General features: G+C 44.9%; 1 protein-coding gene across 7 annotated transcripts in view; it reads right to left on the bottom strand.

Annotated features, from left to right (window-relative positions):
• Positions 1–3: 3 nt before the first annotated feature.
• LOC120916494 (ETS-related transcription factor Elf-5-like) overlaps positions 4–15786 on the bottom strand; it is a 31660-nt gene continuing 15877 nt past the window's right edge. For 3 of the 7 annotated variants that reach the window (XM_040327483.1, XM_040327484.1, XM_040327485.1), the window contains 3 exons: positions 15698–15778; positions 6389–6581; positions 5–829 (listed from right to left, as the gene is read on the bottom strand). In XM_040327483.1, coding sequence (XP_040183417.1) covers positions 730–829; positions 6389–6581; positions 15698–15778 — 374 coding nt within the window. In that variant the 3' untranslated portion in view covers positions 5–729. Of the gene's footprint in view, positions 830–6388; positions 6582–15697; positions 15779–15786 lie in introns of all 7 variants that reach the window. The other 4 variants (XM_040327487.1, XM_040327490.1, XM_040327489.1 and 1 more) reach the window with 3 other exon arrangements.

The raw sequence follows: 15786 nt of genomic DNA, 5'->3' as shown, positions 1-15786 counted from the left end.
TGGGGACCCCTGGCAAATTGTCATTCGACCCCCAGGTTGAGAACCACTGGGTTAGAAGGTGAGGTCAGCAATGGACGGCTGCACACTTCCTTTCCCTTAAAGCAGAAGTAAACAACCAAAAAAAAAATGGCACCAGGACTTTTTAGCCATATTCGCATAATAAGGCAAACTTGCCTACAAAAGCGACCCCCTTCATTGGCAGTATTTCCATCTTCCTGGTTCAGAGTCTTCAGTCACTTGATTAGCTGGACCCAGATGAAATAACTCCTGCACATGTGCATTGGAGTTACTTCGGCCTGGCTCAGAATCATACTGGGGTTCTACACGGAGGTCCAATGTACACAAAAAAATACCAACACACGGAGAAACATTTAAGACAATTCTTTTGTCATAAATAGCCTGCCAGCACTTTACTTTCACTTTAGTGCTCTATGAGAATGACGGGGACAGTGACAGTTGCTACAAGGAGCCTTTCATTCAGACACTTTACGGTTTTAACTGTACAACTAGAAATGTTCCGTATAGTATGTGGTCCACAGTTCTTTTAGTAGTGAAATGTCAGATCTCTGAAAATTCCATGGAATGTATGCTGACTGTTCATATAAAATTATAAGAAAAAAAGAATTGTGTTTATATACAAGTCTCTGTGTGGTTAGCCTCAAGCTCCAGTGCACTTTCTTGTCCATAATACGTTTTCATCTTGCCACACTTGTTTGTATTTATAGCTATTTATGTAGTTGAGTCTTCTTTCCATCCATGAGCTTTCTTCCCGAATTTGTAAGTCAGTCTCCCGTCTACTCGCTCCAGAATTCCAGATTTGTAGTAATGCCTGAAAGTAAGTAAGATCTTAATTACATGAAAATAATATATATATATATATATGTAGCACCCTGGTGTTTATGCAGGGTTGCTAACAAATTTAGTTTGCCAGGTAGTAATTGTCCTGGTTAATTGTTAGAAGATCAGCTGATTCCTCGCTAAGTCTAGAATTGCTGCACCTTTTCTCTTCTGTCACTAGGTGGCACTGTGGCTGGTGACATTAGAATGACAGGGGACTAAGCAAGGTCAGATCATGAATGGATGGGGTGTTTCAGCTAATTGGCAGGGGTTTCTTTAGTCCCTTGGCCTGCTGGGAAAACCTATTTATTTGGGTGGAGTCAGGTGTTTAGGGTTCTGTCTGGGTGAACATGTATTGTGTCACCCCAGGCTGCTAGGCCTGAGGCCTATCCCAGGGGCACCTGGCTGCTAGGCTGCCTGGGGCCTATCCAGGAGCTAGAGAAGTAGCATAGGGTTGGGGCTGCAGGATTGGAGTCCAACCGAGTTGAGAAGGTTCAGCCAGACAGGGAACCAGTTGTGGTCGGAGGTAGAAGGGAAGCTGTTGCCACTAAGGAACCATCCAGCTTACTAACGGAGACTACAGTGAGTAACCTTGAGCAAGGACCAGAGCAGTCTAGGAGCTTTGTGAGTGAAGATCAATGGTGGGATACTGTAAGATAAGTAAAGGACTGTTCTGTGTTATCAAGAGTTATATACAACTAGCTTTATTGACTGTTGCAAAGATTAGTTGCCATAGAAGACAGCAGTCCTACCTTTACAGAAGTGTTATCTGGCTGGAGGCCTTCCACTGTATAGCTGTCTACCTATAGAAGTCTTGGAGGCTGACAATTATCTTTGCATCTACTCAGGGGTGTCCTGGCTCTAACCCTCTCTCCCACAGTGCTGTTAAGAGACAATAAATCTCTCGTTCGCATTCAAAAAGTGACTGGCGGCCATCATTTCTTCTTGGATCACACCCACCATGCCTGGTAACCCACTCTTCAAGATAGGATGTCAACTTTACCTGACTCTGGAGGTCATCATTAGCCCTCTAGGGGTCAGGGCCATTTCTACATATACACTTTTATTAATGAACTGTAGCACCCTCTACTTAGGTAGGTGCTAGAGTAAGATTTTTGTTTTGAAGAGTAGGTAAATTGTTTGTTTTGTTTTGTGTGGGCTGGGAGTGGCTCAGAGCAGCAGCTGGGCACTTCAGGCAGCGTCAATGAGACCTCCCTCTTTCTTAGAGAGGAGGAGAGGAGAGGTGGAGCTGCCTGGGGTGTTCTATGGAGCCCTAACCAATCCCCAACTTGGATTAATCGGGGGCAAGGCTCCTTAAATACTCAGCGTCAGTCCAGCTGGGGAGATGGAAGAACTGGAGATGGAGTACTAGGCTGTCTGGGCCTTTGAGAGAGCTCCCTAGTCTGGGGGGGGGGGGTGTGGGGCCTAAAGCTCGGGTGCAGGACGAAGCCTTTCAAAAAAAAGCCAGGAGGGCTGGTGAGTGAAATGAACAGTGGGGAGGCACGCCTGAGAGGACTGAGAGCATGCGATCTGGGATGGGTGCAGAGCCAGTGAAGAGGACTGTAGTGTTATGGGCAGTGGAGTCGAGGACTGACTGGGAGCAGTAGCCAAATTCTGGGGATAGCTAGCACAGAACTTTTCTCTACACTAAGAAAGGGGCCTGGCTGAGCCAGTGTCAGGCCTGACTACTAAAACCATGTTCTAGCTGATCCTGTAAGTAAGAGTTGTGCAGGAGAAAGATAGAGGAATAGTCTGCAAGGAAAGTGCTGGAGGAGACTGAAGTAGTGATGTGTACAGGGAGTGTACATACAGGGAGTGCAGAATTATTAGGCAAATGAGTATTTTGACCACATCATCCTCTTTATGCATGTTGTCTTACTCCAAGCTGTATAGGCTCGAAAGCCTACTACCAATTAAGCATATTAGGTGATGTGCATCTCTGTAATTAAAAGGGGTGTGGTCTAATGACATCAACACCCTATATCAGGTGTGCATACTTATTAGGCAACTTCCTTTCCTTTGGCAAAATGGGTCAAAAGAAGGACTTGACAGGCTCAGAAAAGTAAAAAATAGTGAGATATCTTGCAGAGGGATGCAGCACTCTTAAAATTGCAAAGCTTCTGAAGCGTGATCATCGAACAATCAAGCGTTTCATTCAAAATAGTCAACAGGGTCGCAAGAAGCGCGTGGAAAAACCAAGGCGCAAAATATCTGCCCATGAACTGAGAAAAGTCAAGCGTGCAGCTGCCAATATGCCACTTGCCACCAGTTTGGCCATATTTCAGAGCTGCAACATCACTGGAGTGCCCAAAAGCACAAGGTGTGCAATACCCAGAGACATGGCCAAGGTAAGAAAGGCTGAAAGACGACGACCACTGAACAAGACACACAAGCTGAAACGTCAAGACTGGGCCAAGAAATATCTCAAGAATGATTTTTCTAAGGTTTTATGGACTGCTGAAATGAGAGTGAGTCTTGATGGGCCAGATGGATGGGCCCGTGGCTGGATTGGTAAAGGGCAGAGAGCTCCAGTCCGACTCAGACGCCAGCAAGGTGGAGGTGGAGTACTGGTTTGGGCTGGTATCATCAAAGATGAGCTTGTGGGGCCTTTTCGGGTTGAGGATGGAGTCAAGCTTAACTCCCAGTCCTACTGCCAGTTTCTGGAAGACACCTTCTTCAAGCAGTGGTACAGGAAGAAGTCTGCATCCTTCAAGAAAAACATGATTTTCATGCAGGACAATGCTCCATCACACGCGTCCAAGTACTCCACAGCGTGGCTGGCAAGAAAGGGTATAAAAGAAGAAAAACTAATGACATGGCCTCCTTGTTCACCTGATCTGAACCCCATTGAGAACCTGTGGTCCATCATCAAATGTGAGATTTACAAGGAGGGAAAACAGTACACCTCTCTGAACAGTGTCTGGGAGGCTGCGGTTGCTGCTGCACGAAATGTTGATGATGAACAGATCAAAACACTGACAGAATCCATGGATGGCAGGCTTTTGAGTGTCCTTGCAAAGAAAGGTGGCTATATTGGTCACTGATTTGTTTTTGTTTTGTTTTTGAATGTCAGAAATTATATTTGTGAATGTTGAGATGTTATATTGGTTTCACTGGTAAAAATAAATAATTGAAATGGGTATATATTTGTTTTTTGTTAAGTTGCCTAATAATTCTGCACAGTAATAGTCACCTGCACACACAGATATCCCCCTAAAATAGCTAAAACTAAAAACAAACTAAAAACTACTTCCAAAAATATTCAGCTTTGATATTAATGAGTTTTTTGGGTTCATTGAGAACATGGTTGTTGTTCAATAATAAAATTAATCCTCAAAAATACAACTTGCCTAAAAATTCTGCACTCCCTGTAGTTCGGTTTAATTGTTTGTTCTACAATTCACCAGGCATTAGGGTGACCACGTGTCCCTGATTGCCAGGGACAGTCCCAAATTTTTCAGGTCTGTCCTGGGCACATTCATACCAGGACAATACAGTGTCCCGGAATGAAACTGACACAGCCACCCCCCCCCCCCCCCGGTCCGATCTGATGCCCCCAAAAAAGGGCACCACATCACCGCTTTACTCACTGACAGTATTTGCCCTGGCCGGGAATGCCTGGAGAAGCACAATTCTGCCCCCTGCTTGTGATTGGAGAAATCATAAATCCCGCCTCTTGTGTCCAATCACTGTGCTGTGAGTCGTTACAGTACAAGCTGATTTTTGGGAAGGGAGTGTGTCCCTGAATGGTAGTTTGGAAATGTGGTCACCCTACCAGGCATCCCATACCTTCCTTACCCCATTCAAGTTAAATTCCCTCAATAAAATAACCAAAAAAACAAGCACATGAACTGTTCATTGTCTTGGGTGACTGAAAATTGAATGCTAGGGTGACAGGTGGACCACAACACTCAGCGGCTCCTACTGGGGCACTGCTGCAGAACATACATGAAAAAAGAAAAAGAATTCTCAGAACACTAGGGGTTAGATAAAAAGATGTTGCTTACTTAGCAGCTCCACTTTTTTTTTTTTTTTGTATCTTAATGCATTCTATGCAGCTCCCTACCACCCCCCCCCCCCCTTTATACTAATCCAAGCCCAATCCAGCACTGTGCCAGAGAGCATCATCGCTGCTCTCTCTCCTTACAGAGGCAGCAGCGGAAATAATAGATACAATAGATGCAGCAGGAGCTGAAACACGTTACATGTTCCAAAAGGTGAATTTATCCTTTAAGGGTTAGTTCACCTTTCCTGCAATTCCCCATGCATTGCAGCATCTCCAATACATTACATATCACTGCTGAGCCGGTAAAAATTGTTGATCTCTTTTTAGCTCCATATGTGTAAACTGTGCATAGCCTATAAGAGACATTAAATGTGTGCCCCCCCCCCCCCCCCCAGCGCTCCTGCTTGTTCAAGCTGTTTACATGCACAATGTGTGCTCTCCCTCTAGCATAAGCAGCACACAGTCTATAATATATATATATATATATACATATATGGAGTAGAAAAGGAGAACCATTTTTACCAGATGAGCAGTTGCATACCTCCCAACTTTTTGAGATGGAAATGAGGGACACCTACCAGCAAAACTATGTAGGAATAGGACACACCCCCTGTCACGCCCCCTTAAAGGAGAATAGTACACAAAAAACAAGATTGGTTAAACCCACAAGTGCTTTTTTACCACTACTATTCCTTTTATATTGGATTTTGGAATTTACAAATGCAGCCATTTAGAATTTGGAAGAAAGGTTTAGCACTGGGGAAACACTTTTTGATAGATAAAAAGTGCATTTTATATACAACTATAGAGATCAGAGATCAGACCAAAATGAGGGACACATGAGGAGGACAGAGGGACATTGTTCCAAATCAGGGACAGTCCCTCCAAATCAGGGACAGTTGGGAGGTATGGGTTGTATGTAATCTGCTGGGTATCCTGTAAAGCAGTGGTCATCAACCCTGTCCTCAGGGCCCACTAACAGGCCAGGTTTGCAAGATAACTGAAATACATTACAGGTGATATGATTTACTGCTCAGTGATTGCAGTATTCTAGTCTGCATATCCCCAAGGTAAAACATACAACCTGGCCTGTTAGTGGGCCCCGAGGACAAGGTTGACGACCACTGCTTTAAGGCATAGGGGTATTTATGGGAAAAGTGCAGGAAAGGTGGACTAACCCTTTAACTACTGAGATGTGTAAACATGATTTTTTTTCCAATAGGGTATAAAGAAATAGATGAAAACATCTAAAATGGAGCTTAGGGCTCCATCTACTGGCAAAATATTGTAAATATTCATACACAATATTTCAAATTTAACTTTTTTTTAAGTTGTCACTATAATAGATAAAATATACAGATAGAGTTGTAACAGAAACAATTAAGTTAACCTTCCACATGTTTATTTGTTGGTGTCTATAGGCAGTACATAACAGCTGCCCATGAATGCACAATCTAAATGTCAAAGGCTGTATCTCTGGCTGGAATAGAAGTACTTTGCGCTTATAATGTTATTATACAGTTCTTTTAACCCTTATATGTATACCTTAGTGCCCGGCTTAACTTCTCATAATTCATACATTTGTTGTCCTTCTGCTCCCCCCATAACTGGGCAAACATGTCAGACCTAACGACACGGAACGTTCCTTCCTTGCGGTTCTCCCATCGTACAGCTTCTTGGTTCTTCTGCGGACTCAGCAAAAGGTCACGTACGAATTCCCAGAGGTGCACGCTTTGGTCTGGAATGGAAAAAAAGAGAATTCTTTATATCACTTGTTCCGAGATTAGTGCAGAAGCTTCTGCTCACTTGACACAATATGATGGATATGCATGAGCGACCTCCAAATAAATTCAGACTCCAGGGGTGCCTAACCAGAAATGGTTCTGCATTATATTACCACTGTGTGGGAGCTGCGGTTGCTCAACGCGATTGGCACTGCGCTGACAAGCCATTCACCTCTGCAGCTAGGGGTTCGGATCCCGGTCCCGGCTACATGTGAATTGAGTTTGGTGGTCTCAGCCTGGCTCCAGGTGGGTGTGCTATGCAAGGTAAGCCTGCGCTTAGTACGCCCACCCTCCTCCCACAAAAACCACCACACTTACACGCACTTGAAATTGGGTTAACATGCACGCACTTTGACCACGCGGTCTCTAAAAAGAGAGGCGAAGGACTAACAGGGCTGGTTGAGCGGGCTAGATCCTCTTACTCCCTTATAGGGAGTCCCTCTGCCCCGTTGGGCTTCAAAGCAGAGCAGGTAGGGCGGGCTGTGTGGGAGGACCCCCTCACACACCCGCCATTGCCACCCGGGGCATGGAGAAAGGTGGCAGATTGCCTCAGGGGGAGGCCTGCCTACTCCCAACTCCTGCAGTCCGGCTCCTCTCTCGAGTACACGCACAAAATACACTTAAAAAAGAAATATTACCACTATGTGTACTTTCAAAGTTTTCCTGGTCTAAATATGAGACACTGGGGTTGATTCACACAGCTTAACGATCAATAAAGTGCACACCGACCCCACTATGTCTGTTATCCTGCGTACACACGATCGTAAATTCCGACAAGAAAAGTCCGATGTGAGCTTTTGGACGGAAATTCCGACCATGTGTATGCGCCATCGGACTTTTGCTGTCGGAATTTCCGCCAATAAAAGATTGAGAGCAGGTTCTCTATTTTTCAGATGGAAAAAGTTTCTATCGAAAAATCCACTCATCTGTATGCAATTCCGATGTGCAAAAAAACCTGCATGCTTAGAATTAAGTAGAAGAGCCGAACTGCCTATTGAACTTCATTGATCTCGGCTCGTCATACGTCTTGTACGTCACCACGTTCTTGACAGTTGGAATTTCCGACAAGATTTGTGTGACCTTGTGTATGCAACACATGTTTGAGCCAACATTCCTTCAGAAAAAATCCACGGTTTTCTTGTCAGAATTTCCGATCGTGCGTAGAAAAAAATTTAAGTATCCAACAAGTGAAAAGCCATTGTTGGGCTTTCTTATTATAAAGTCCAGTGTGCTCTGCAAACAAGTTGTCTGCAGCAGATACCTGCCCTCAGTTTCTACTGTAAAAGCAAGAAGTTAGGGGAGCGACGCTGGAGTAGTCACATGGAGCCAGAGGGGGGTAGGACAGCTAGTAGGACATTTTTTTACCTTAATGCAGAGAATGCATTGGAGTGTTATTATTTTTTTCAGTGCAATGTTGTAGTGTGAACTGACAACTTTGGCTTGTTTATGTATTTGGGTTGCCCTGGACCACTACGTTCTTGTGTGAACAGGTCCTTAATGAGCATACCTTACACAAGATGAAGATCTTTGACAGACCTACCACAAAACAAAATCTGGATATAGTCCCAATCGTGCTGTAACAACATCACATTACTCAGAGGCCAATAAATATATATAGAGAGAGAGGGGTCATGAACTGAAAGACAGTTCCTTTAACAACCTTGCAGCCTTTGTCTTGGCATGAATATCCAGCCTTTCCCACTTCTCCCATTCCTTCAAGTGTAAATCCACCTGATAGGTATATTGGCCCAGTGCAGGGCTCAAGTACTGCGGGAACGGAGTTCCTGCACTTTTTTTACAGCAGGAACGCAGTTCCCTTTGCAGGACTAGAGCAGCCGAGCCGCCCGAGCCAATCCTTCACTAAGCGGCGATGCCCAGCTTGACTCACTGTCAGGGGCAGGCGAACCATAGTAATCTTTTATGTTACTGGCCGCTTCCTGTATATGGATTCATCAGGTAGTGTGCGGGTATTCCGTCACTTCCTCGATGCCGCAATGTCTCCTGGGAGCTTTTGTCATTGTTCCCAGGAGACATTGTGGGATTTAGAAAGAACTTGCTTAAAAAAAAAAAACATGCGCTTTAGTAATTATGCATATGAGCGTATCAATTTTTTTTTGGGTGGGGGAGTGGATCTTGGGTGGGAGTTCCCACACTTTTTTCCCCAGGACTTGACCCCTGGCCCAGTGCCTCTATAAAGACGGGCCCTAGGTGTACTCTGCTTTAAAGTCTTTATGTTTCTGGACACCACTCTACTAAGTGCTCAGCTGCTTATGGTTCGCCAATATTCCTGCAATAAGGGGACAATTTGGTCACACTTTTCACACTCAACTTTGTTCCATTAAATTAGAACTAAAGGCAAAACTTACTAGTAATAACCCCCATGAGTTTTTTATTTTTTTGCCATGTGTGTCCTATTGGGAAGATTTCCCTCAACTTTCTGTCCCATAGCCAAAAAAGAAAGTGAGAAGACATCCCTCCAAATTGTGGGAGTCCCTGATAGTCCCCTGGGTCACCAGAACTAGTATCCCCGTTGGATAACCCCCCCCCCCCCCTATTCTTGTCCTGTTTATCGTTATCAACAAAAGTGAAAGTAAATGCCAAATAGATTGGATGAATCTCCCCAAAAGGAACACAGACAGAAAAAAATAAAAACTAATTTAAATCGTAAAAACTGCCAGACTGAAATATCTGAGTCCAAGCTTTATTTCAATATTACTAATACTGAAGTAAAAGATCCAATGCGTTTCAGGAGCCAAACATTATGGCCCAGATTCTCAAAGGAGATACGACGGCGTATCTCTGAGTCTGAGCGGTCGTATCTATGCACCTGATTTTTAGAATCAGTTACGCATAGATTTGTATTAGATCCGACCGGCGTAAGTCTCTTACGCCGTCGGATCTTAACTGCATATTTACGCTGGCTGCTAGGGGCGTGTACGCTGATTTACGCCTAGAAATATGTAAATCAGCTAGATACGCGAATTTACGAACGTACGCCCGGCCGACGCAGTACAGATACGCCGTTTATGTTAGGCTTTTCCCGGCATAAAGTTACCCCTGCTATATGAGACGTACATGCGTACCAATGTTAAGTATGGACGTCGTTCCCGCGTCGAATTTTGAAAATTTTACGTCGTTTGCGCAAGTCGTCCGTGAATGGGGCTGGACGTAATTTACATTCACGTCGAAACCAATACGTCCTTGCGGCGTACTTTGGAGCAATGCACACTGGGATATTCCACGGACGGCGCATGTCGGGTCACAAGTTATTTACATAAAACACGCCCCCCTGTTCCACATTTGAATTAGGCGGGCTTACGCCGGCCTATTTACGCTATGCCGACACAACTTACGGAGCAATTGCTTTGAGAATACTGCACTTGCCCGTCTAAGTTGCGGAGGCATAACGTAAATAGGATACGTTACGCCCGCACAAAGATACGCCGATCTACGTGAATCTGGGCTTATGTTCTCAGTCATTTTCGGCCCGGGGGGGGGGGGGGGGTAGGCTGTATGGGGCCCTGTGATTTCTAACAGCAAAGCTTAAGTGAATCCAATGGATAAATACAAATAAATCACCCTAATTACGCTGCGTGACGTTGATGGTAACCTCTGGCCTACGGCTGGTACTTATGCACCAGATATGCACGGCGCCAACATTCTAGCTTACCTCACTGCAAGACACTGTTGCATCTTTTTGGATTATTTCCTCCTATATACCCCTGCAGATATCCCTGGGAATTATTTACAATATGAACTCTATACATCACTAAATATTAGGGCTGGGGAAATTAAAGATTAATTCCTCGATTAATCTTTAATTTTTTGATCGATCAAAATTCTTTTGATCGATCAGAATTCTTGACGTCACCGGACAGCCTGGACAGTGAGACTTACCCTGCTGGATGCGAGCAAACTTCACCCATTGGATTGAGGTACCTTTGCATCTGTGGAGCAGGAGGATGCATCAGGTTCCATCAGGGGAAGGGGGCAAAAATAACCATCGTTTTCCTGTCCTAAGCAGTTTTGTGCAGACAATTCTTTGTGTATCGGCAACATCTGTTCCGTGCGAAAGACTGTTCAGTTCTTCAGGGTATATTGTCAATAAAATGCGATCATGTCTGCTTCCAGAAAATGTAAACACTCTGGTATGTCTGTGTGACTGGCTAAAGTGATGCCTTCTTGCCTACTATAAAGTGACTGACAGTCAATATACTAGATACGTTTTATAATTAAAGTTAAACTAACTTTCTAAATTTTTCTTAAAATTTTATAAGAAAAAATTACTTACGTCATTTAAAACGTAATTGTGTGAACTGTGAAGTTAAGTCATGGATTGTGGAAACTAACTGGTGTCGGGTGATTGTATATAGTGTATACCACATTTACCACTGACTAATGCAGAGTTGCAATGCAAGGAGATCAGCTAAAAGTAGTTGGATCGGTATGTGCGTTTTAATTAATCGAAATTAGTCGATTAATCGATTAATCGAACACGAAAATTGTAATCAGTAACAGCCCTACTAAATATAAATATCGCAGTTGAAAACTGGCGCTCCTATTTTTATGCCTACTATTAGACATGTGCATTTGTTTTCGTCCGAATGCATTTTAGTCCGCAATTCAGGTATTTTCATTATCGTTTTAACAAACGATAACGAAAGCGCAGAAAACGAAAACCTAGAGATCCGTAATAAAAAATGCGTTATTTTCGTTTTCGTTGCGAATAACAACAATTCGATATAGAAGGAGATTCGACATGACGCTGACTGAATAGCAATCTGTCTATCAAACCTGATATTCTACTACACACATACGGTACTTTTCGACATTATAGAGCAAAGATTCGACATTATAGAGAAAAGAAAAGATTCGACATTATAGAGCAAAGATTCGACATAGAGAAAAGATTCGACATTATAGACAAAAAATTTGACATTATAGAGAAAAGATTTGACATTATAGACAAAAGATTCGACATTACAGAGAATAGATTAGACATTATAGAGAGAATATATTCGACATCCACATTATAGAGAGATTATAGATTCAAGTAGTCATACAACATTAGAATTCTTGTAGGCGGAATATTCGACCGGAAATGTACGATTCGGCGTAAAATTTCGATGTTCCGTCGAATATTCTTTAACCATTCGACAGAAACCAAGTATATCTGGATTTTCGGACGAAAGCCATTCCCAACGAAAAACGAAATAAATCAAAACGATTTTCGGGAGTAACTAAATAAATGTATTTTTATGACGAAAACAAAATTACGAAGTGCATATGTCTACCTACTATTGGTTGCTGGTGCCATTGCTTTGCCTCAGGTGTTACCGTCTCAGTTCCCGGGGATGACGTCTTTGTTAGTGCTTCCTACCATTGATATCACCAACAATCGTACCCATTTACTACAGAAAGATACCCCCAAACTCTGCATCTGCTCCTGATGAGTGGTAATGTAACCACAAAACGCGTAGAGCTTTCCTATGATGCTATGTCAATGTTCAATATCTGTATTATACTATAGTCTATTTTAATGAACCAATCTACCATTGTTATTATGTCTATATGCCACTACTACAATTTTGGTCTACATACCTAAGGTCATTACTATGTATACTATGTTGAGACAATTATGTATTATCATGAATTGGTTAGACATTATCTATTGAGACCTACTAGTATATTATTTCACTTTTTTACTATTTTACATGTGTATGTATGCCTCTTGTATTAATAAACAATGTTTACACTGATTGGTTCATTTAACTTAGTAGTGTGCTTCATATAAAGTCCCACAGTTCATCCTCTTTGTCAAAGGTACAAGGGATGGAGGTATATATAGTCATAGCTATTGCCTCATATATAAAGTCCCAATCTCAGCTTTAGTTTTAGCTCTTTTGTTCTCATAAATTCAAATAAATATCACCAGGCAGCTAACATTTTTGGAGGGAGGTCAGCGATGACAGCCCATATCATTCTCCTATGATTAATCAAGAAAGATCAGGTTTTATGGGTTTAGTATCCCTTTACCTTTAAAAATCCATTCTTCTCTACTCTACTTCAAATTCTGCATTGTGAAATTTTAACAACATTTTTGTTCCCATCATTCTGCATACATTTAGGCCGCATTCACACTTGTGCGTTGCGTTTTTGAGCTCCGTTTTCTTTGCCAAGTTCTCAATCAGCTGTTCAGCGGTTCCTTCGCGTTCTAGCTGAGGATTTGATGACCTTGGAGAGGGGAGGAAGTCTCGCCGCTGTTATCATAAAGGGGGAACTCCACGCCAAATTTTAAATAAAAAACCGGCATGGGTTCCCCTCCATGAGCATATCAGGCCCTTAGGTCTGGTATGGATTTTAACAGGAAAAAACAGCGTGGGGGTCCCCCCAAAATCCATACCAGACCCTTATCCGAGCACGCAGCCCGGCCGGTCAGGAAAGGGGGTGGGCACAAGCAAGCGCCCCCCTTCTTCCTGAACCGTACCAGGCCGCATGCCCTCAACATGGGGGGGGGGGTGGATGCTTTGGGGCAGAGGGGGCGCCCTGCGGCCCCCCCACCCCAAAGCACCCTGTCCCCATGTTGATGAGAACAGGGCCTAGTAAAAGAGCTGGAAGAAGATAGCGGTGGTGCCCGGCAGAAGGAAGAAGGCACCGGAGAGCTGGAGGAGAACCGGAGAGCGCAGAGAAGGCACCGAAGAGTGGCAAAAGAGGCCGGAGAGAAGAGGGAAGAAGGCGACAAGGAAGACCAGGCCTCTGCTAGTAAAAGAGCTGGAAGAAGATAGCGGTGGTGCCCGGCAGAAGGAATAAAAACACCGGAGAGCACGGAAAAGGCACCGGAGAGCGGGAGAAGACCCCCGGAGCTGCCTAATAAATTACTTTAAAAACCTTTGTAGTGGGGAGCTGCGGTGGCTCAATGCGATTGGCACTGCACTGACAAGCCTATCACCTCTGCAGCTAGGGGTTCGGATCCCGGTCTCAGCTACATGTGAATTGAGTTTGGTGGTCTCAGCCTGGCTCCCGGTGGGTGTGCTATGCGAGGTAAGCCTGCGCTTAGTACGCCCACCCCCTCCCACAAAAACCACCACACTTACACGCACTCAAAATTGGGTTAACATGCACTCACTTTGACCACACGGTCTCTAAAAAAAGAGAGGCGAAGGACTAACGGGGCTGGTTGAGCGGGCTAGATCCTCTCACTTCCTTTATAGGGAGTCCCTCTGCCCCGTTGGGCTTCAAAGCGGAGCAGGTAGGGCGGGCTGTGTGGGAGGACCCCCTCACACACCCACCATTGCCACCCGGGGCATGGAGAAAGGTGGCAGATTGCCTCTGGGGGAGGCCTGCCTACTCCCAACTCCTGCAGTCCGGCTCCTCTCTCGAGTACACGCACAAAATACACTTTAACGAAAAAAAAAAAAACTTTTGTAGTGTTTTTTTATTGACGTTTTTCTTCCACCAGGTGAATGGGTAGGGGTACGATGTAGGATCTGGGGGCCCACGTATTAAAGGGGGCTCCCAGATTCCGATAGACCCCAACAACGGCCAGGGTTGTCGGGAAGAGGCCCTGTTCTCATCAACATGGGGACAGGGTGCTTTGGGGTGGAGGGTCCGCAGGGCGCCCCCTGCCCCAAAGCACCCACCCCCCCATGTTGAGGGCATGCGGCCTGGTACGATTCAGAAGGGGGGGCCGCTCGCTCGTCCCCACCCCCTTTCCTGCCTGGCCGGGCTGCGTGCTCGGATAAGGGTCTGGTATGGATTTTGGGGGGACCCCTACGCCGTTTTTTCGGCGTAGGGGTTCCCGTTAAAATGCATACCAGACCTAAGGGACTGGTATGCTCATGGAGGGGAACCCATGCCGGTTTTTTATTTAAAATTTGGCATGAAGTTCCCCCTCATGATCCCTGTTCAGAACGCAACACATGTGCGAATCAGATCCATGCCTATAGAAGATAATGGGCCTGAATTCGCACCTGAGCCGCACCGCAATGCCTAGAAAACGCACAAGTTTTTTGGGCAATGCTCGGTGCGAATTCATCGCACATATGTGAACTAGCCTCATTAAAATCAATGGCCCAGATTCAAGAAGCACTTGCGCCCGCGCAACCATAGGTTACGCAGCGCAAGTGCTTACTTGCTCCGGTGTAACGAGTGCTCCTGATTCAGGAACCTCGTTACACCGACTGCAGGCTAAAATCTGCGCGGCATAAGGCTCTTATGCCTCGCAGATTTTAGGCTGCATTCTTGCAGGGGCCGCTAGGGGGCGCTCCCATTGTGTATCAGCGTGTAGTATGCAAATTGCATACTACCACTGATTCACAAGCTTGCGCGGGCCCCGCGCAAGCCAGCTACGAGAGATTCCGTACGGCTACTTTTAGCGCAAGGCTGCCCCTTCTAATAGTAGGGGCAGCCAATGCTAAAGTATAGCCGGCCTTCCCGCGCCGTGAAATTTGAATTTCACGGCGTTTGCGTAAGTGAAACTTGAATGGCGCTGGACGCCATTCACGTTCACTTAGAAGCAAGCGACGTCCTTGCGACGTCATTTGCCGCAATGCACTTCAGGAAAGTTTCCAGACGGAGCATGCGCTGTACGCTCAGCGCGGGAGCGCGCCTAATTTAAATGATTCCCGCCCCCGGCGGGATCATTTAACTTGCGCGTGCTTACGCCGGGCAAATTTGCCGGTGCGCCCTCGCAATTCACGGAGCTACTGCTCCGTGAATCGAGGGCAGCGCAAAATATTTGCGGGGGCGCAGGGCAAAATCGTTGCCCTGCTCCCCCGCAAATATCGCGCAATTCTACTTGAATCTGGGCCAATGTATTTTATAATGTTATGCAAATTGGATGCGGTTTAAGCCACAACCAATTCGCATAGGTGTGAACCCGGCCTTATACCCTGTAGGACCAACACATTGACATTGACTAAGCCCAACACATTGACATTTGAGGTCAACATGGGAAAACATTTTGCAAGTTTATTTAATGAGATAAAAATCTGCCATAGTGAACCAATCAGAATTCATCTCTCTGCGACACAGCTTCTATACACTCTACAAGCCCAGAGGTCTCACTCACTTGTTCTGCTTCCTTTCTTTCCTCTGCGGTTGTTCGCTCTCCGAGTCACTTGAGATGGTTTCAGTTCTGAAATACCTGTTTCTTATTAA

This window comes from Rana temporaria, chromosome 10, assembly GCF_905171775.1.
Source record: "Rana temporaria chromosome 10, aRanTem1.1, whole genome shotgun sequence".
NCBI classification, from domain to species: domain Eukaryota; kingdom Metazoa; phylum Chordata; class Amphibia; order Anura; family Ranidae; genus Rana; species Rana temporaria.
The sequence above is the reverse complement of the archived record's forward strand: the minus strand, read 5'-3'. Positions and strand labels throughout refer to the sequence as shown.